Source organism: Canis aureus, chromosome 21 (assembly GCF_053574225.1).
Source record: "Canis aureus isolate CA01 chromosome 21, VMU_Caureus_v.1.0, whole genome shotgun sequence".
Lineage (NCBI taxonomy): Eukaryota > Metazoa > Chordata > Mammalia > Carnivora > Canidae > Canis > Canis aureus.
Window position 1 is genome coordinate 32,791,265 of NC_135631.1, and position 23,126 is coordinate 32,814,390.

General features: G+C 34.2%; 1 protein-coding gene across 17 annotated transcripts in view; it reads left to right on the forward strand.

The window, feature by feature from the left end:
• The window catches only part of SEMA3A (semaphorin 3A), a 454,575-nt gene extending 435,559 nt beyond the window's left edge, over nt 1-19,016 (forward strand). For all 17 annotated transcript variants that reach the window (XM_077863814.1, XM_077863816.1, XM_077863815.1 and 14 more), the window contains 3 exons: nt 1,375-1,442; nt 14,097-14,239; nt 15,592-19,016. In XM_077863814.1, the coding sequence (XP_077719940.1) occupies nt 1,375-1,442; nt 14,097-14,239; nt 15,592-16,047 (667 nt within the window). In that variant the 3' untranslated portion in view covers nt 16,048-19,016. The remainder of the gene's footprint in view (nt 1-1,374; nt 1,443-14,096; nt 14,240-15,591) is intronic.
• The last annotated feature ends 4,110 nt before the right edge of the window (nt 19,017-23,126 follow it).

Genomic DNA, 23,126 nt, shown 5'->3' on the forward strand with positions numbered 1-23,126 from the left:
GCATACCTACAATTCCAGAATGAAGGAATCATCATTAACACATTTTTGTTGTGCCTTGAAGATTTTACTTAACCCAATTTCATGTGTCTTTGAGAAGGACATTTAGAGGCCTCACAGTTTATATATTCTTTGTGATGACTTTTTTCAAAAACTTAAATGGCAGTAAAAAATGCCTTCCCAAATGCTTTGTGGTTCGTGTTTCACAAGTTCCTTGTTGGCTCAATTTTGAAATGTGCAACATCTGTTTGATAGTCTTACCAATTCTACAAATAGAAATCTATAAATACTTTAGTCTTCTAAATTTATGAATACAGTAACAATTTCCATGTTTGCAAATCTCCATGGCCTTTGTGAGAACTCTTTTCAGGGATGGTAACTGACTTTGCAGCAAGACAATATTCATTGACATTGACACAGAAAACAGTTGGGCAAGTGTCCCCAATCTTTTTCATTCTGTTACATGTAGCCAATCTCCATTTTTAGCCTCTTTCTCAAACTACACATCCTCCTTACACCAAAAAGGCTAGAGACAACCTCATTCATCCCAGTGAACCGCTGTGTGGAAAGAAGGCACCAGAATGTATTACAACTAACACGATCTGAGCAGCAGTATGTAAGAGAAATTTATTTAGATTTTTATAGCAAATTTGACTTTTCTCTTAGAAGTGAGTCCTTCTCTCTCACCTTCTGACAAAAGGCAGACTTCTCCACAATATTTGTTATTGCGCTTCTCCTTTTATTCATTTCACAGGTAAATTGGTTTGCAGTCATAGCCATGTGATCATGAAAGAAATGTTTTCTTTAAAAAAGTTGATATAGTAACCAAAAAGGAAAATTAAAAATTCACTTAAAAATAGATTTCATAGAATTAGTACCTTTAAGTTTAACAAGAGTCTATTTAAGGAATTACGTATAAGTATTAAGAGAAAGAAATCATGTAAATTTTAATTATCAAGCTTAGTCTCTCATTCGTGATCAGAAAGAAATTTAATTCAGGTTATTGAAGAAATGGGTTGCCATTCTATATTTTGTGCTTTTTCCTCAGAATTTAAGATGTTAAGAATTTTAGAGTTTCTAGATGTTAGATTCTTATTGATTGACATCCAGTTACACATAAATCATGAATCTTCTGTTACTACTTTGAAAGACTTGACTGCATTGTTAGTACCTTTGTATACTCTTTTGCATTTTGATCCTCTGGAGACTGATCCTACAGGTGTAAAGAGCTTTAAAAAAATTCTGAAGTCACTTATAGATGCATCTCTTCCTATGAGCTCCTAGTGTCTTTGATTTTTGATTCTTCTCTATGCTTTGTGACACATTACCAAGAAGGAATAAGGATGCAATAATACCTTTTAAATGTAATTGTTTTAGACGCACAAGACGACAAGACATTAGAAATGGAGACCCGCTGACTCACTGTTCAGACTTACAACACCATGGTAAGTTGCAACGCTTTCATCTTTCAACCTGCTGGTACCAGGATAAATCATAAGCAATAGTGTGTACCCACACATGTGCATGCAGGGCACATACCTGTATATGTACCCATTCCTTAACAATATTTAAGGAAATGCAACTGAAGAGAAAGGAAATCTAGAAGAAGGAAAATTTTAAAGAATACTAAGTGGGGAATTATATTTTATTATTGCGGATATGAAAAATTCAAGTTTTAGTCCCTTACAAGACTTGAATTTCAATTTTCTCATATTAACAAAAAGAAGCCAGGTTTAATTGCGTGCTTTCATATATAGTAGCAACCTGAGAACAACAGGCATCAGAAATATTCATTTAAAAATATTAAAGAAGAAAATGCAGTCTTAAAATAAGCCATGCAAATTATTTATTGATATGCTGATGATACAGACCTATTGTATTGTTATTGGGTATCCTAGTCAAGTAGAAGATAATCCTGATATCTTCACATTGATTTACTGGTAGGATATTCCTTTGAAGTGGGGATTTTGGATTGTTTCATTTTATGCTTCCTAAAAGATATCAAGTCCTATTTAATGTCCAGCATTAAATGCTGTAATATCAACCAAACTTCCTTTAAAATGCAGTAAAATTGTAGTATATCTCACTTCCCCCCACGTCAACCCTTTACAAAAACAATAATAAGGCTATGCCTCCCTCTGCTGGGAAAACTTATCAATGACATCACTGCTTATGAACAATTTGTAGTTAAAAATAGCTGAAATGTAAAATGTAAATATTTTACATGTAATTGAATGTAATCATCCTGTTAACTTTTTTGGTGCCTTTTACATTAATCTGAAAAGACAGTATAATGTTTTTTATCAGCCAACTTGGATTTGATCCACTAATTCTGTGTGTACAATATTCCCATTTCATGAATGTTAAGACAACACTGCACAAAAAACACCTCCACATGCATTCCAAAACCTAGTTACCTTCTGAAGGTCAGATCCGCCTGTTGTGTATGCTATACTTGGCTGGTATGTGATTCGCAAATACTTACAGGGTTGTCTGGGGGAAGCCAATACCATGAGAGGTTGCCACAAATCGAGCCTATATTTGGGGTCCATTTTGCTTGCAAAATTTCTTGCCAAAGACTTTATTGTCTGTTATTACTCTTATTACAAAGAAAAAAGATATCACTAAATTTGAGCAAATGCTGTGATTTTTTTGTCTTTGTACAGATAGGGTACATAATTGACATATCCTCCTTAAATTTTTCAAACAGAGTATTTCAGTTGGACAACAAAACATTAACTAGTCTTGCATTAATCTATTTCACGTAAAAATATTGAATTATGATCAGCACCATTTGTTAATTTATCACATTAAAGAATCTTTTTGCTTAGATATGGAGAAGCTAATGATAATAACTGCAAGTACAAGAAACAAGACAATGTAACTAGAGCTCATTTCTGATCAGACCTCAGTCTCCATATCAATATAGAATTTATTATTTTAAATATTTTAACTCTTATATTTCTATAGTTATAACACATGCAATATCTTAATATTATAGATATTTAATAAACGTTTATTAAATGAATAATCTAAATATTTGAAGCTATAGCATCACTATTTACTTTGTGGGTTTTGGTTTTCAGTAGAGAATTGAACTAAATATCTATTATTTAATGTTAAAACGACTTAAGTCATATGTTGCTATTAACACCATCATATTTAAAAATAGATCTCTTTTAAGAAACATCTTTATTGACCAATCAACTAATAAAAAACGATTATGTACTACAACACATAGGATACTATGCTATGTTTTAAAGATTGCTGGAGAATTACTGAGAGGTACATCCATTTGTTGAATAATCTAGTTCCTTCATAGACCCATTTGGTATTTTTTTCAAAATGATATATGTGCTAGAATTATGGGCATATACGGGTGTGTGCGTGTGTATGTGTGTGTGTGTGTGTATGTGTATATATACACACACACACATACATACATACACACAAAGAAAAGCTGACTGAAGGCATTCTTTTTAAGTGAGACTGTGTATAAATAAATGTTGACTGTTGAGTGAATGGCCTTTGGAAAGTACTTCAGAATTTAAAGTTCTATTTTGATGAAGTTAGAGTGAGGAAAGCTTGTAAAACCTGGGAATGTAGAATTGCTCAGCTATAGAAAGGTGAACATTAATCATTTTTTTTTCTTGATAGTCAAAATAGTATACTAAGGAAAAGGAATAGCTCTGGTTTAGTGTTAGTCGGTGTGTGTGTTTGTGCATGTGTATATTTGTGTGTAAGCATTGCTTCATAGATGGATGGGATAGAGGAAATGATAAAATAGTCCCAAGAAGTTCTGCAGAAATAAAACATTCCCTTTTTAAAGGCCTCTTTATTCCTTGTCTGCTTGTATTACTAATTCACCAAACATAAAAACTGTATACCATAGATTACAATAAATTTCAAATGTTTGGAAACTAAGTCAGGCATTCCCATATGGCCAAGCTGAATCTTACCGTTAGATCTTAGAATAGGTGATGTCTATTTTTGGAAGTAAAATGGGCAAAACCCCAGAGCCCAGCCCTGTTAAATCATGTATGTTGTCTTGCTAGTGTCACATCTCACATTGAATAAAATATTTGTGCTCATATGGAAACATACAAAGATATGAGATATTTTCCCAGAAAGCTGCTAAGCAACTTGAAGCCAAATTATACACTTCAGGACAATCAGTTCCAGCTGTAATGGTAAACATATTCTGTAACACTCTATATTTTACATATCCTGAGGTTTTAATAGAGAGACTATATAAAATAACTCAGCATTAAGGTGGAAGAAATTTCACTCTCGATGCAACCTTTAACACACACTCAGCTCTTTGCTCCCTCTTGTGTAAAGGCAGCGCATTTAATGGTAATGGTGAGCTCGGGCCTAGGTGTAATTTAGAAATCCAGCTCTCCTTCCCCTTAATCTGGCATAGTCTCTTCCATTGCTGGTGGCTATTCACCTAGGGAAATTTAGTATAAAACCCTAAATATATATGTGTTGGCAGATCTTCTTGTCTTCTCGCTCACACCTCATACAGAATGCTAAAGAGAAACTTCAGGTTGTTTGCATTCTGTTCCCTTCCCTAAAATAACTTGTGCACCAAATTGGAGCTTGTCTGACTTTGCCTCCGAGAGCATGAGTGGCTGAGTCAATTTACCTTTTCCCCTTCTTTACTATGAGTTGCATTCTGATCTACATGTCCAGAAAGGAACAAATCATAAATGACAACATTTAAAAACATTAACATCATCTTAGATTTTTCAATCTTTGAAATATTTTACGCCCTAACTTTAGTTCAATACCATCATTGAATTTCATTTCATGGTGGTTCTCTTGGCTGTTCTACATACAAGCATTTCCCTTCTAGCATCCTACAGTAAAATATCCACAGAACTCAACCTTCTTAATTATCTCTGCAACTGGCTCATCTCAATTTATGTCTTGGTTGGCATCAGCATTGTTCCAGAATTTCATAAAATATCTTTGGCAGTGTCATCTCTGTGGTCTGCAGAGCTGTAAATTTAGTATTTTGTAGCAATGCTAATCTGGTCTGTGTTTTAGCTTATTTTATATACATAGAAATTCCAACTGAATCTGAGCATTTAGCCTCTAGAGAAGCCTCAAAGTTTGATGGATGAGCATGATGTCAGGTCCTAAAAAAAACCCTGACTTTAATAAATTATCAAATAGTATCAAGTCTAAGACGTCACTGAATATAAGATGCACCATTTTTTAAGGACTGCTAAGAAAGAAAAACTGCCCAAGATGAATAATCTAATAGTGGTGCCAGCATCAAGCCAGCTTACAGTGTTTCAGAATTAGCACAAGAAGGAAGTAAACTCCCATGCCGAAGAGAGCAAGGACGTTTACCTGGTTCACCTATAATCATGGGTGGTGGAAAAGGAGGAAAACCACTTCTTGAATCACAGGGTGCTATTCACAAATGTTTACTTTCTGAATTCACACCAACAGTGTGGACCAAATACCTCAGACAAAACTTTAATTTAAAGAGGTGTCAGGTTAGGAGAGTCACATGTGTCTGGCAAAAGTAAAAACAAACTCTTTTTAGAAGAAAGAACTTGAACTCTGGTCAAGAACAACTGTAAGACATGCTGTTATCAGAGATGTTGAAATATACAAGTGCATATTCTAGGAAGAAATTATTACAGTATTGCCCTATTGCCCTCTGTAATTAGGCAAATCCAGTTATTGATGGCATAGGTACACAAGACATGCTCACACAGACACACCTGAATAGGAAGAGGCTTGACAGAGTTTGTGCTTTCATTGTTCCTTACTAAAGTTTTTAAATATGTCATAAGAGATCGCCCAATTGTTCATACACCCATAATTTAACTGATGTAAATGTAAAGTTTTTAAAGCATGCTGTATTTTTTTTTAAGATTTTATTTGTTCATGAAAGACACAGATACAGGCAGAGGGAGAAGCAGGCTCCAGGCAGGGAGCCCGATGTGGGACTCGATCCCGAGACCAAGGATCACACCCTGAGCCAGGGGCAGGTGCTCAACCGCTGAGCCACCCAGGCATCCCAAGCATGCTGTATTTTTTAAATTCCAAATATAAGGGAAATATATTAAAATACAAGATGGTATTTTCATTATTGTTTATGGAAGGTTTCTGCTTCAGTAAATGGGTGTTTTCTATCATCTACTATATCTCTTGGGAAGAAGTAAATTAAAGTCTATGTTTCCTGATGTTTAAATGTAAAAATTCCTATTTCACTCTGCCATATAGATTATATATGCTTTCTTGGTAAAACATATGCTATAAGATCATGAAAATAAAACATATCAGATATTCAATATAGACTAAATAAATACGTTAGTAGATATCTTCATATTGGTTGTGCTTTCTATGTAATTGAATTTCAGTCTGCCTTTTACCAAGAAGCACTGCAGCCTCCCCCACACAGGTATCAGGTGCAGAAGTAAATGCAACTATTTAAATGGCTTCATTGTTAACCTCATAACAATTTCATTTCCATATTTTAAATTAATAAATTTCTAAATATTAAGATACTAGTGACCACCTCTAATACAATAAATTACCAATGAAATTAAAATACCCTGGTCATATCTATCCACGTGTTTATCCATCTACCTATCTGTATGCTGACAAGAACATTTTAAGCAAGCGTACATAGGAATCTGTGGATTCGAGAAAGATAGGAAACTACTTGAATTGTAAAATTTTACATGCTACCTTCTGTTTGGTAATTATTTCCCAGCACCAGAGACAGATCTTAATTTAGGAAATAAAACAAGGTAGTTTAAAATCTATTTTAGCAAGTTGATAAATTAAAAGTTTAAAATTTTCTCTAAGGTTTCATAATCGAGTCTTTTTTTGTACTTGACAGATGCACTAAGCACATGGACTTTAATACATACATACATATGCATGCATGCAAACTCACATTCAATTAGTTTGTAATAGTTGGTACAAGCGTCATATCAAAATTGGAGAAATAACATACTAAGATTATATTGATAAACAGAATTCCTGTTATATAGCTTGGTGTATTTATGCATATAAACAAATATAGTATATATATATACATATATATAGATAAAGAATTTGTTTTCAGCATACTATAATGTATGAGATTATTAAATCAATTGTTAGTCTTCTTAATTATGTGGTCCAAAAATATACATGAACATTAGGGATGAGTGAAATTTTTTGTCTTCAATTTTATTTATTTTTAGGTATTTTATGTCTTCCCAAGACTTACTAATTCATAAAATGCCTTTTTAGCTACTACTGCTTAAAGAGGGATTTTTCCTTCATTTGAAATCAAATTAGATTCTTTGCTATTGGCAAATCACTATTTATATTCCTGGAGAAAAATATCTGGAATCCAGTAAGGAAAAACTAAGTAATGATGTTTATATCAAGAAATGCATATTTGCAGTCTTCTGTGTCACCTAGAGCTTGTGGGCAACATTTCCTTTCTTCCTTTGAATGGCCTTTAACACTGGATGTTATTGAGAAAAAAATTTACAGTGTAAAATATTAAAATTGCAATTTGATGAAAACAACTGGAATTCAATTTCTCTTTATGTAGTTCAGTAACTATTTGTTAAGTATTTAAAATAATGTGCAACCATTTCCCCCTACTCCAAATTAACTTTTATTATTATATTCATTATTTATGAAATTCAAGTTTAAAATCACTTTCAGGGGGAGAACATCAAAAATGGTAACAGAAATCAAATAGTTGATTAAATACTTGGTTTACTACCGCACCCATCTCTATTATCTTTCTACATGACATCACATTCTTACATTATTAACATTTCAATCCTGGGAGACATTTATGGGGTTAAAATAGAGAGGGAAATAAATGGAAAGCTGAAATGTGATGCCTTCTGTTTCTGCCTTATTGGAAGAGAATCAAATACTAAATAAGGCCTTTAGCAACATGATATTTCTGGCCAAATGATGGATATCATGACTTTTTGTTGTTACAAAAGGAAGCAATTTATTTAACTTCTTTCTTTCCTCCCATTCTTTCTGGTTTATTAGCCTCATTTCATTTCCATAAATTATCCCACTAAAGGAGGAAATGATTAATTGAAGATTGCTTCCTTAAAAACATTATTTCTTGTCATTAACAACTGCGACATATTGTAACATTGTGTTATTCAAACACACTGTGGTGCTTTTAAAATAAATTTAATGTTTGTTGCTCTCAATTATTTTGCTCTAACTATTCAGTTCAACTCATGAGAATTCATTATGCCAATTTAACAACTAACTCTACCCTTCTTGTCTACTGGTAATTTTCATGACAAAAGTTTCTATTCAAAACAGTTGCTTTCTAAATGCGAAATGTATTTTAAAATAGATTAAAATGAGATTGCTTTCTTTCTGGAAATCTACAGATTACCCATTGGCATAGACATCCCCTAGACTCGTCTACTCGGTGTCCCTGGAGAGTGTATTCATATGATTAATCTCTTTCTCTTACTATCCCATATTTGGAATTCTTGATTTTGGCGTATACTTGATTAGTTACCATCTTCTCCCGCCATATCTCAAATCAACTCTTGTAACATCACAAAACAACAAATTAAGAAGATTCGAAGTGTCTACATTTGCCAGTGTGGTTTTAATAGCACATTCAGTCATCAGGGTTACAAACCCTATGCCCTTTTTAACTGATTAAACTTTTAACCATTTCTTTTATGTAATTATGATAACTCCATGTCCTGAGGATGTTAAAGTTACATGAGATTTCAGCTTTTAAATGCAGGGTAAATAGTTACCCTGGATTTTCCATTCAGCAAACATCAGCTAAGGATTTGTGGCTACCTAGTGCCAGGATCATAAAACATATGCCATGGAGGAAGACAACCAGGTGAATAAATGATCGTAACAAATAAGATATCATGTGCTCCGAAACTATATGTAAACAGATTATTAGGAAGCATAGAAAAGGAAATACTTTATTTGATGGTGGTCAGAGAGTAAGATTGATATTGGGAAGCAGTTTGTCTTATTGTGGATTGTCCTACTACGGATTCTCAGTAAAGGATTTTAAGTTTTGAATTAACAGTTGAAACTATTACAAGAACACCCCTAACAATAATAGCACCTCACATATTTATGATTTCCTGTGTCTAGGCATTATACTATTATTTTTATGTAGATACATTCTAATAAGAAAAAAGATACTAAAAAGGGTTATAACAATTTTATGTTGCCCAAAATCGTTAGGTGACCTGATAATAGATTTCAGATGATGTGTAATTGTTTGATTAAAAAAAGGATAAGATAAAGATAGCAATAATGTCACACAGACAAAGCAGGTCAACAGCAGGAACAACAGCAGGCACACAGGGAGAGCATATTCACCATGAAGGTTTAAGGATAGAATGTAAATTTATCTAACGAGTTTTTTCAGCCAGTGGTGTTGAGGGGGAAAAACTGATCCACAGATGAGGCACAAAGTTAATTCTTTTTTTAAAAAAATCAATTTTTCAGGGTACCTGAGCAGCTCAGTCAGTAGAGCATGTGACTCTTGATATCAGGGTTCTGAGTTCAAGCCCAACTTTGGATGAGGTCAATTTTTCAAGAGAATCTCAATAATTCGTAAAATTAACACCACAGAAAAAAATCTCCCAAGATGAATATCGAGAAAATAGTGCAAGGCAGTGGACACCATGCTGGACAACATTTTGACATAAACACAGTGAGCAAGTCCATAGAGCTTTGCTTATGCGCTTCCTCAACACAGATCAGAAAGACCCCACCCAGCACAATTCACAAAAGTCAATTATGGGAATAACCCAATGTGTTCCATGGAAACTCTCAGAACAATTAGTTTATTTTTTTAAAGACTTTATTTATTTATTTGAGAGGAAGTGTGAGTGAGAGAGAAAGAGAACATGGGGGTGGGGGAGGGAAGGAGAAGCAGACTCCTTGCCAAGCAGGGAGCCCAGAGTAGCGCTCGATACCAGGACCCTGGGATCTTGACCTGAGCTGAAGGCAGACACTTAACCGACTCAGCCACCCAGGTGCTCCTCGGATCAATTAGTTTATCCAGAGGGAGATTTTAGATTATACTTACCCTGAATATGCAAACTTTTCAGAAAATTTCTAATTGTCAGTGTTTTCTTAGTTGAGCTTTTGATTTACATTGGATAATTGTAAATCCAATAGTAGATTGTCTGAAAAATATTTAGAGGATAGCCATATTGTGCTACCATTTCAATGCAGAGCTATTTGCTTTAATAAAGTCAAAATGATAGTATGTTTGATATCCTAAGAAAATTTTTGAAAATCTGTTAAGAAAGTAATAATCAAAATATTGTTTCTGTTTTTAGTTTTTTTTTTAATAGAAACAGAGACAAAGATTAAGGGGCAAAGGGAATAAAAGAAGGAGAAAAAAAGAAAAACACAGTATTATTGGAATTCTGATGGCAGTTGGGGTAGAAGGATTAGGAAAGGGAATGGATATTTATTGAGTGCCTTCTATCATTCTAAAATATTTATTGGGTATCTGTTTATAAGAGTTCAGGTATTGGGAAATCAACCAAAAAATGTTTATAGATTGTTATATCTGCGAGCCCAAATATATGAATGCTTGCCTGATGCAAATTTAAATGAAAATGCTGGCCCTACATTAAAAGTTGCTGGTGATAGAAACATTCTGCTGCAGAGGAATTAACAGAAACTACTGTATTCAGTGGAAATTTAGTTTTTGCAATTATTACTGATGGCAGCAGAATCTAACAAACATAAAATAAGAGAATTCCAAACCAAAGGAAGACAGTAGTACCTACGCATACGGACTATGATTTATAGTTACTATGGCAGGACTTATAACTTCACTGCTTACTAACTAGAATACTTTCTTTTGCTTTTTTTATTTGGTCAAAAGAGAGAAAGAAAGGCCTACTGAAAGGGAGAAGGAGTTCTAAAGGTATTGCTGAGCATAGTTATCAAGGCAAAGTAAAGACACCTGGTCCACGAACTAAACTCACCAGTTGTGCTTCTTATCTCATGCAGGTGGAAAAGTAGCTTAATGTCATGTTTCTAGAAGAACTCAGTGAACTATTGCTCTATTCAACTAAAAACAACTTGGTATAAATTCTTGATTAAATCAAATGCCATCTTATATTAGATTCTACTATAAGTAGCAGATGAAATGTTTTTTTAAACATAAGAAAATATTTATTATTAAGGGAACTTTTGGGCTCCTGGGTGGCTCAGTCAGTTAAGTGTCTGACTCCTGATTTTGGCTCAGGTCATGATTTCAGGGTCGCAGGATTGAGCACTGGGTGGGGACCCTGCCTAAGATCCTCTCTGTCTCCCTCTGCCCCTCTTCCCCACTTTCACGCGCTCTCTCTCTCTCTTAAAAAAAAAAATGAGAGAGCTTTTATTTTAATTGTTACACACTGAGAAACAGTTGCTGTCACCAGGGGAGACCTTGAAAAACTAAAAACTGAACAGATTTCTCAGGATTTTAAGAAAGGTTACCGAAAACTCTATGGAACAGTTAGAATGATTAAATTAATTGAGAAGAAGACAACTTTGTGAGTTTTTTTAAATGCGCCTAATTGATATTACATTTATACTAAACTCTATTACACTTTCATATTATACAAGGTACATCGATCTTCCTTACTATGTGTCAACTAATGCACTGAAGGACTTAAGCAGAGCTCTGTGTTTGCAAGGAAGAATTTACTTCAGATAAAAATACCTTCAGATTTTTACAGACATCTGTAGTAACTTAGATTAAGTTACTTAGTAATTTAGACAAGCCAGCTATTATCACAAAGTTTTAGAGGAAGAATAGGCCTGGATAATCCAGAAAGATACTGGTGGATCAGCATGTTCTTTGCTTCTAAATCTAATGGATTTTTTGCTGTTGTCATGCTGTCATAGTCTATGATTCAGTAATAGGTAGAGAGTAAATGAAAAGTCTCTAAAAGTAAAATTAAATTTTATTTACTTTTTAAAATTTTATTGAAGTAAGAACACGTAACATGAGATCCACTCTCTTAGGTTTGTAAGTGCACAATGCACTATCATGCACTCTAGCACACTGCTGTACCGTGGGGCTGAAGATCTACTCATCTTGCAGAACGGAAACTTCATACCCGTTGAATCAGCACCTACCCATTTCCCTTTCTCTCTGGTCCCTGGCAACCGCTCTGCTACCATCTGCTTCTAGGAGTTCAGCTATTTTAGATGTTTTATGTAAGTGGGATCAGCATACACTTCTTGTTCTTCGGTGACTGGCCTATTTCACTTAGCATTTCCCAAGGTTCATCTGTGTTGCTACCTATTGAAGATTTCCTTCTTCTTTTTTTTTTTTTTTTTTAAAGGCTGAATAATATTCCAAGTAAAAGGATTTGTAAATCAGAGTCCAAAGTATCACAATTAGGGGGGAAAAAAAAGATGTATCCAGTGACCTCTGTGACAAGGTATCCTAAATATGGTATCATAGGAGATTTCCTAGCCTGCATTAGGCAGAGAGATTGAATTCACCTCTATCCGGGGAAACAGAAACCCTGCAGACTAACACAGCAACATGTGTCAGATCTATTCATTCAGTGATAGAATAATAATTTCAGAGGAAATATAAACACACTACCATATTCAGTGTAGATACTAACCGACAAAGATATAGCTCCACTATAAAAAAAAAAAAAATGTGAATTGGAATCCATTAAATGCTGTTCCTTTACATTTCAGTCATTTCCTTTTTCCAGGGTATCAATCTGGTAAATAAGAAGGGACAGATACTTCCCAACTTTAGAAGAGTTTCATTTCACACGTTAGAGTGATAGGAAAGGAAGCACTGAAGTCGACCTCCCTGCAGATAGCAAAGGGAGGCAGAATGAGAGTAGGGGCGGGGGATGAAGCCGAATGCAGGGATTAGGTAAAAACAGGACTTTGGAAAGCTTTAAACCTAGTGACAGCAAATAATATTGTCTCTGACAGACAAAAGTCCTCGGTTGATTAGAAAGAGAGTAAAATTGTCAAAGTGATGCCAAAAAAGAGGGGGAACATTTTTTTTTAATTAAAAGTCTAGCTGAGTTTGAAGAAGAGAGCAAAAAATTTTCATCTGTCTACACTGTCAGCCCTCCATGCATGTGAAAATATATTTATTATTTTCTAAATTAATTTAATGAGTTCCAGATTGTACAGGATGTCATAATGGAAACAGGATTATGCAAGATAATAAGGGATTTTTTTTCTCTCTCTAAATGAGTTTTACCTAGACTCCCTGTGTCCTACTTTTGATCTTAACTGTGTTTCATTTACCACATTGAAGGAGGTTACATAAAGGGTAAAATAATAGAAACTTAATCAGGAAACAGGTTTTCTCATTGCTACACTCTATTATATACTCTTGCCATATTCTTTAGTGTAATTCTTGAAAATAATAAAAGATGTATCATTTTAAAATAAGGACAATTGAAACCACATTGCTTTCTAATTGTGCATCTTTCTGCTGAGCCATCCCAAACATTTCACACCGATTGATCTTCAGAACAATCTTGTAGATTATTTAAGGGCTGTTGGTGGGGAGTATAAACTTCCTGAACTCTACCTTCTGTAAAATACTAGATAAATATTAATGGCTGGTGCATTTAATTTTACAGATGAAAAACAAACATAAAGTGGCAAAATAATTTCTCAGAAACAGATTCATGTTTCCAAAAGTTCAAATAACTTTCCTGCTAAGGAATAGTACAACATGAACTGGCCCCATTAGTCAGAGCATAGAGTTTTACGGCTAAAATAATGTCTTGGAAAGTATTACCGTGGCATATAAAGATGTATAGTCATACTGCACACATGACTGCTTCTGTTAATGTAATGCTATTTTCTGGTAGACAAATCTCTGCATATGCTTTATATAACTTATACCAAAGCAATTAGTCTATTAAGGCAGGCACTCGAGTTCTGAAACCCTACGTCTGTGACATTTCTGCCATCCTAAATCAATTTGGAAAAGACTCCCAACTTGGCAACAAATTTATCTTCTGAATTTCCACATAAATACTTTGGAAAGTTGAGTTTACTTCTCTAACGTTTCCTCATTTCATTTCCTCATCACCGGCCAGATAATCACCACAGCCACAGCCTTGAAGAAAGAATCATCTATGGAGTAGAAAATAGTAGCACGTTCCTGGAATGCAGTCCAAAATCACAGCGAGCTCTGGTCTATTGGCAATTCCAGAGGCGAAATGAAGAGCGAAAAGAAGAGGTATAGGAATGAAATAGACTGGACTATTTCTATCTAACATGTACTGTTAAGTGACCCCAACATGGTTGACTTGAGGGTGAAAAAATACCGTGAATCTTTATCTTTTTCTTAACCCATCAATAGCCCATTCATTAAACAAGCATTCACTGAAGGCTTATCATATGACAGGGTTTTGTGCTAGGAGCTGGAGAAGCAAAAGTGAACTGATAAGAATTTTGTTCCAGAAGCCATTTGGGATTTATTTGAGAGTCTTCTTTCTCCCCGTAGTTACCTACGAAACAATATATTATCTATATTTGTGCACACAAAATCAAATCCTCTGCTAATTTTAACTTTTGTTCACTTAATTCTGCTATCCAAACATGTTTTCTTTTCTCTGTTAACTTCCTCCTCAAAAGGGGAGGGAAGGTTTGGGAAGAGAAGTAGGATATACAGGATGAAGATTCTGGGCTGCCATTCTGATAGGAACTATGCATGTAGCATCAGACAGATCTTCCTCCTTAGTGTATTCATTTATTACTGTGTAAAATTAAAGAAATGTGCACAGAAAATCTCAATACTCTGAGACTTTAAAGCTTTTTAAAAGTATTAAATAACCAGATTATGGAGGTGATTTGTAAATGTATTCTGTGCAGATATTGCACAAACATAATCTGAATATAAATTTTAAAATCCTCCATTATCTCTTTTGACATTTGAAGCATCTTTAAATTTGTAATCACATTATACAAATGTCAAAGTTGATTTTATACAATTTTATACACTATCAACTTAGGCTTTCAGAGATGTCTGTTGTAAACTCTATTCAAAGTAAAAATGAGTTTAGATATATTCAAGAACATATCTTCATATTTATGCCACATCTGAGACTTACAAAGTGAATAATTATCAGTCATGTAGTCCTATGCTTTCTTCTACTTGCTCAACGCTGAGGAGTTTTTAGTTTTTTTCAGCTCTGAGTTCATTCTCATGCTGCATTGTTTTCTAATATCACGGTTCTGTATTTCTAAGAATTACTAACTTTCTCCTATGCTTACATACCTTCTTTCAAGATTCTAAAATAAATACATCTTTGTCCTTTCACCATCTTGAATATTTTATATTATTATAATGAAAAATTATTTGAAGACAATAGACAACCAGTATTTTGCAATGCATAATAAAAAATGATTTACAGAGATTTCTCTTTTTTTTTTCCAATGGAGAAATCCTATCATTTGTCTTAAGCAAGACATTTTATGAACCGTTAAAATGTGCCTCAACACAGAATCTAAAGTTTTACTTGAGCAGAGTTTCAGAACTTCTGTTTCTTTAAATGTGTATATTTTTTGCTACCGTTTCTCTTGTGCTAGATCAGAGTGGATGATCATATCATCAGGACAGAACAAGGCCTTCTACTGCGCAGCCTACAGCGGAAGGATTCAGGCAATTACCTCTGCCACGCTGTGGAGCATGGCTTCATGCAAACTCTCCTTAAAGTGACCCTGGAAGTCATTGACACAGAGCATTTGGAGGAACTTCTTCATAAAGATGATGATGGAGATGGCTCGAAGACCAAAGAAATATCCAACAGCATGACACCTAGCCAGAAGGTCTGGTACAGAGACTTCATGCAGCTCATCAACCACCCCAACCTGAACACAATGGATGAGTTCTGTGAACAAGTGTGGAAAAGGGACCGAAAACAACGTCGGCAAAGGCCGGGGCATACCCAAGGGAACAGTAACAAATGGAAGCACTTACAGGAAAATAAGAAAGGTAGGAACAGGCGGACCCACGAATTTGAGAGGGCACCCAGGAGTGTCTGAGCTGCATTACCTCTGGAAACCTCAAACAAGTAGAAACTTGCCTAGACAATAACTGGAAAAAATGCAATATACATGAACTTTTTTCATGGCATTATGTGGATGTTTACAATGGTGGGAAATGCATCTGAGTTCCCCCAATTATAAATTAAGTCCATGAGTAACTTTGCTAACAGGCTTTCCTCCTAATACCAACACCTAATAGAGGTCAGGTGAACGCAGATGTTCACTTTAGCAGACTTAATGTTTCCTATGAGATTTCATTGTACAGGTTTCACTTTCTTCTTTGCCTGAGAAATAAAAATGTCATTTGCCATGTTGCCATCTAAAGAAGAAAAACTGCATCAGCAAAGCCATTTTATTGAACTGAAAGTTTAAAATAAACTGCATGGATTTATGAAGCTGATGAATATTCCAAAATAGCGTTGGATTCAAGGATATTTTTTGTCTACCAGCACTCATGTTTATATGTACTGGAGGAGTAAAATGATACTGAATGAAATGGTCTGTGGAAATATAAAAAACATAAACCATCCATCATCCAGAAGAAAAATGGAATACACTGATCTACTACTGATGTCTTCTTTCAGCTTTGATCTAAAGATGTATTTTATTAAAACTATAATTTAAATGTACCATGACAAATATGCAGTAAAAATTAGCTCTTTTCTAAGCTAGAGTAGGTTTTTGTCTTACAATTATTGTGCTATATAGTTTTTGTTTTAAAAACTCCAACCGCGTGCTGCTTTTTTCTGACATTGTGTTTTTAGTTCTGCAAGAGGGATAGCCGATATTGTTCAAGAAACACATAAGCATCATTTACTATTAATTCCTAAACTCTGGATATAAATTATGCTTTATTTCTCTGAGGAATTCAGATAACACCTTCCCCTTCTTTAAGTATAATCAAAGATTAATTTTAACTTGCATAATGTTCCTAGAAAGAACAGAGCATTTAACCAGCAAAGTAAAAAGAAACAAATTGATTTGTTAAATGCCTTGTGTTGTACCTAATGGATCAATGAGGAGAAAGAGAACTGCATATTTATGAAAATTATGAGCATTGTTTTAATATAACATTAACAGAAAATCTCTTAATTCTATGCTTGAAAACCTGCATGATATTTGAGATATATAAAAACTCTCAGGATTCCTTTAGGAATTACATCTGTGTCACTTAAATTCAAAAAAGAGAGAGAGAGAGAGATTGGTAATATTCAGAGCATCCTAAAAGCAGATTTCCCAATTCTGTTTACACCTGTATCAGCTATCTTTTATCTCACCTTGTTTAAAACACATGGTTTGTTTCATGTTGATGGGAGTGACTTTTATACAAACTGTTTTCGAGGACACAACTCACACTTAAAACATGTAAAGCCCTTTGTTTCCTGCAACAACTTATAAAATAAGGTAAAAGATGATCAATAAAGGACTTGCCTTGTTCCTTGTCCTACCATGATTCCTTGAGAATCAACAACTTCAAGGTATATAAGACCTTCAGCATTATGGTATTTTCTCTTCCACGCACTCACCTTTCCAGGAATCCCTCCCGAGATCCTTCATCATGCACAAAAATGCAAAGGAAACATCTTGCTAATTAATAAAAGCGGCATTGGAATTCTAACTCTAGCTGTCTTGGGATTTTAATTAACTCAGCATTATTTTCTCACCTCAGACTACAGTGAATTTTTTTAAAAATTCTCAGCTGAAATATTTCACAGATGGAAGCTCATGTTTCAATTTTAGTGATTTGAATAAACAATTTGTTGATGCCTATTTCAAATGAAAGCCTAAAAATATTCTACATCCAATTTTAGGCTCCATTGATGAATACAGCGTTACTTTTAGAATTACATCTTTAAATGGTATTTGAATTTTAGGTTATCTGAAGGACATATTTCTGTAGAGAAAAAGAAATGTTCAAAATACTAATGAAAGAACAAAGACTACTCCAAAAATAGGTAATTTTTCTATTTTCACAGAGTATCTTCACTGTGCTGAAATTTGGTGTTGCATTTCCTTCTAAATTCGCAGCCATAACTGATTTATTTGCAGTAACAGAAGTATCTTATTATTATTATTATTAGTCCTCGAAAATAATGAATTTGAAGGGATAGAGGTTGTTCGATAACTTTAGGGATGCCTTCCAATATCTGGAGGCTTTTTGTGTAACATTATGAAAAGCCCAAAGAAAGGAAGCCTAGACTTCAATTAAAAGAAACAAACCAAACAAATCTACTGGCATGCTTCTATAAACCATCAGGTCTAAGTTTTCAAAGAAAATTATAGTTATAACTTACAGGTAGAAACTCTTCTTGCTGTCATACTCTGCCAATGTGTATTGAGGGGGACAGTTTGCATGAAAAATGATTAACGTCCCATTTAATTTAGTTTTAATAGACTTTGGTATATGCATGTAGCATCAGAGTTGCAACTTTGTTAAGAGACTCATGTGACCATAAGCAAGTTATGACCGCAATCTGAAGGTTGGAGAAAGGTACATTGCAGCAGAGAAATTATGGCCCAGTTGAAATCCAATGTAAAATGTAAATGCATGTCAATGCACACTCAATGCTACTTTTATGTACTATTTAGTGATCTTCAGTGGTATGTGTTTAATATTTTTGCTACCTACACATTAGGCAAAAGATGTAAATAATCCTGAGAAGAGGAAGGACAGTAAACTGCACCTTTTTATAGGTGCTCCATTAGTGTGTTCTACATCATCCTAAAATGCGAGATTTCCCCACACAGGTGACAAGGTGGTTTATGTGCTATTTAAGGGCAGAGAGTGTGTGCCCATTCAATAAGCATGTTTTTTTGCCAGGTAGTACATATGTTCCATATCTGTATTTATCCCTGCATTTCAGATGGGAACTAGAAAACTGGAGAGACAAATGTAATGAAACTGCTGCTGTAAATTATTCCTTTTAGCATGTATTAAGTTGCTAAATACACATTTCTTCAAAATATTTGAATTCAGATGTCTTTACTGTTCCCTGTAGCATATGGTGTCAAGGAATATAAAGTTTAGAAAATGTTGAGAACCAGAGTCAGGTTGCTACATAGCAGATTTCTTCATTCTAGTCAGTCTATATCTGTGGTGATGATGTGCATTTTGATACCCTTTAGGTTAAATATTATTTTTGTCATGCCTAAAAGAAGGAAATTTAGGGACAAAATTCGATAATGTGTCATTATCATGATTAGTTTGGTTTCCTTCAAGATCTACAAAGATGCCCAACAAGTGTTACTGAAATTGCCTGTCCTTAAAGTTATAAGGAACACTTTATTAAGTGATTCATATAACATTTTGAAATCTTTGCTTTATGAATTCATTTTAAAGGCACAGGTTGCATTCAAACTTTAATGGAAATTATCCAATTTAATGACTTCAAAGACAAACTTAACAAACAGGATTCAACATCATCTTATTGTGTTATAACAATGTGTTAGATAAAAACTGGCCTAATGCCGAAGGCATCCATGGTTTTTGTTTTAACTTTGTAATAATTCAAGTCATTGCTAGTGTTTGCAAAATACATGTTTCCATAAAAAAGAAAACATTGTTTTTCCCAAAGTTTGCAAAGTTTGCCTATTAGTTTATCTGATTTCTAACAATTTTCTTATGCTAGTTGAATAAAGAAACACTTTTTGAAAAGTTAGTGTACTAAGAGGGCCTACGAATGAAGAGGGAATGAAGCCACATAAATGGTACAGCCATTTTCACAGTCAACCTGACCAAACAAAACAGCTTGGTTTTTATTTCAAACATGCAAACACACACAGGCAAAGGCAGACGTACTAAATTGTGCCCAAGGAAAGAAAGTAATGATTTTCATATAAAGAGATAGGGCTCTAGATGCTTTGAGCTTTAGAACTAGACTCCTACCTGTTCAATTAAATTATATTGATAGGTCTTGTGTGTCTATTACGTGCTAGGCACTGGTGGTGCTGAGGACAGTAAAACAACTTGCCATCATCTTACCTGGCAGGTCTTCCCTGATTCTTCCATCTCCAGGTGAAACTAACCACCTTCTCTGCACTAAGTCTGTGCCCTGTGTATACTTCTTATTGCCACACTTATCAAAAAGGTGTAATTTCTTTGTTTACGCCCCCATCCCTTTCTAGACTGTAAGCTCCTTGAGGGCAGGGTTTGTATCTAATTTATCTCACCCCCCGCCCCAGTACCTGAAATGATGGCTGGCGCCGGGAGAAGTTCAGTAAGTCGTCGTTGGAGAGAACCAGGTCACCATGTGATGACCGTCACATACAAACTCAAAAGTGTTAGGGGGTCAATGAGGAAGGAATTAATTTAAAGAGATCATGAAAAGCTTCAGAGCATAAGGGACATACAATTTAGGAATTGAAATATAAAATAAACTTGCTCAGATGAAGTAAAAAGAGCAATCTGGGCAGAAAAAAATAAGGCAGATGGAGGAGAGGTGTGGAAAAATGCTTTCATTGTGGGAACAGGTACTCCACATAGAGTATGGAGTTCATAAAGAAAAGTAAAATATCCCACTATTAGGAATCCAAATGGAGCATTTGTTTTATTTTTCCTAGGCTTTGGTTTATTTCCCTCTCTTTGTACCCCACATTCTCATCCCTGGCACATGGTATCATTAATTCTGCTTCTTCCTACCCCCTACCCCTTTTTGCTCTCCCTCCCTAAGTTTGCTCTTAAATGTTGATCTCATTTATCTTTACTTAGCTGGAGTCATAGCACTTGACATTTTCAAACTAATCTTCATGCCATAATCCCCTTTCTAGTTCAACCAACCTTACTTTTATGCAATTTGTAATTCCACAGATGAACACCTGGAAGCAGATAGCTTTGTCAGGCCACTCTAACACAGCTCAAATGAAAGGTTCCCTTATATGTCACCTCCTTCAGCATTGCCCCACTCATCTGGTATTAGACTGCTTGGACACAAGCCCAACATTGCCTTGCTAAGTAATAGGGTGGCCCACAAACAAGACTTCATCAAAGATGGTGTTAAGCTATGAAGCCTGTGTTTATTCGGTGAATACCCTAGATGGAGTATTTATGGCTAAACAATGATGCAGTTGAGGTTAGTACACGTAGTTGACTCCGTGTACTAGGCAAAGACTCCGAAGTTTAAGAACCAAAAGAAAAAGAAAAATATTAAGAAAATGAGGGGCTTAGCTGCATCTTGAAATTGTCACCTGAGCACCACCATTATATTAGACTGTCAAGTTTTTTCTCATATAACAAAAGATTGTATTTTCTCTTAATCTAAACACAATACTTGTAGACACACTGTTTATTTATATAGTTCCGAAGCAAAAGTTTTCATAAATGTGTTTAAGTCATCCCAATTTGGGTGATTATGAAGTCTCAACTTCATCCTCTCTTTGTAAATCTCACTGAAGCATTAGACCTCAAGTAAATACAGCTTTAAAAAAAAAATCCATCATTTGTGTAGCTCACTTCTTCAAGTTTTGATTGTTTTGTTGATGACTAATTCCAGAGAAACTTAAACTGTTTTAAACAAAGTTGTATGTCTAAAATCAAACACCTTTTCCACTTTAGGATTTTTTTTATTACACCTCAATTTTTAGGAGGTTTGCATCCTTGAATTTCAATAAAAGAGTGACACTTTCATTAGTCCTAAAATATTTTTGGTTTTTTGTTCACTGTTTTAAATTGCTGATAAATGTCAACAAATTAATATAGGTCTCATATAAACCATTTGATAAATTCTACTTGAATTTATGTACTGACTAAAAATGGTAAAATACGTTTCAAATTTGCATTGTTGGCATCTACCAACTACAAAAATAATGCTTATTTTCTTCTTTGCACTACTTTTGACCCTAATAGTAGTTTGTTGAAATTAGCTATGTTTAATTTGGTTGAGGAAGCAGGTTAAATTATTGCTTAGTGAATATTAATACAGCATCAGAAATACAAACTGGCATACATATGGAAAAATGTACTATCAAGGAGTACACTGATTTCTTAAAATTATAAAATATATTTACTCAGAAGAGTTTGAGTAAACATTCATCTAAGCTTATTATATTTTAACCAAAATAATAGTCTAGTTATTTAGAAACATGCCATCATTAAGATGTTTCCTTTAACTTATTCTTAACTTCTCTAGAACTTACAAAAAAAAAAAAAAAAAAAAAAAAACCAACAAATTCCCTAGGTTACAAAATCTCTAATCATTTAAAAAGCAACATATGCTGTTTCCCCCAGTGGAGATTGGAATATAATTTGTAATTGTTTCCATACTGGTTTCTTTCTAAGCTCCTGATGTCATTAGACGGTGTTTATTAAAATTATTCATATAAGGGAGCTCTATATTCATTACTGAGAAGTAACATTCTTGAACTTAAGGGAAATGTTTATACATTTTTATAATATCTGATTGATATCAGCACATATTAAATCTAAGTTCAAACTATAATATATTGAATCTATACTATAATTTAATACTTTAATACTTAATAAAATCAATATAAGCAGAAGCATAGGGCATTAGTAAGGCCTTACTAAAGCTACTGCTTGGTAATGGTAATGTTACATTTTTTATATCCCTTTATAATGTTCAAGGTATTTTTGTGATCTCATTCGATTCTCCTTATAGGAAGTAGGAAAAAAAAAAGTTTCCCAACTTTGTAGGAAAGAAAAAGTACGAGTGGCTTACTTAGATCTAACACTTAGCAAACTTTAAATCCCTGATTACAATCTTGTTTTTGATCCAATTAGAACAAAACATTTTATCACCACATTGAGTCATATAGTGAAAATAATCTATTAGACTTTTAATGAATTGCCAATGCAGTATGTGCATCATTTTGGTTTAGATCATCTAAAAACAAGGTACATCCAATGAAACAATTTATTGACTTGGGCTCTTGGTGACATAAGATATTAGTACAGAAAATGAATGAACCAATGAAAAGTTGGTCAAGTGTTCAGTTATGAAACACTAGAATTGCTGTCTGTAATTCACTTTCTCTAGCAAAAAGACTTCAAAGAAAAAATGTTGGTTTCTTCATGCATCTTTCTTAAATATTTGAAATGAAGCAATAAAAGGGAGACTATT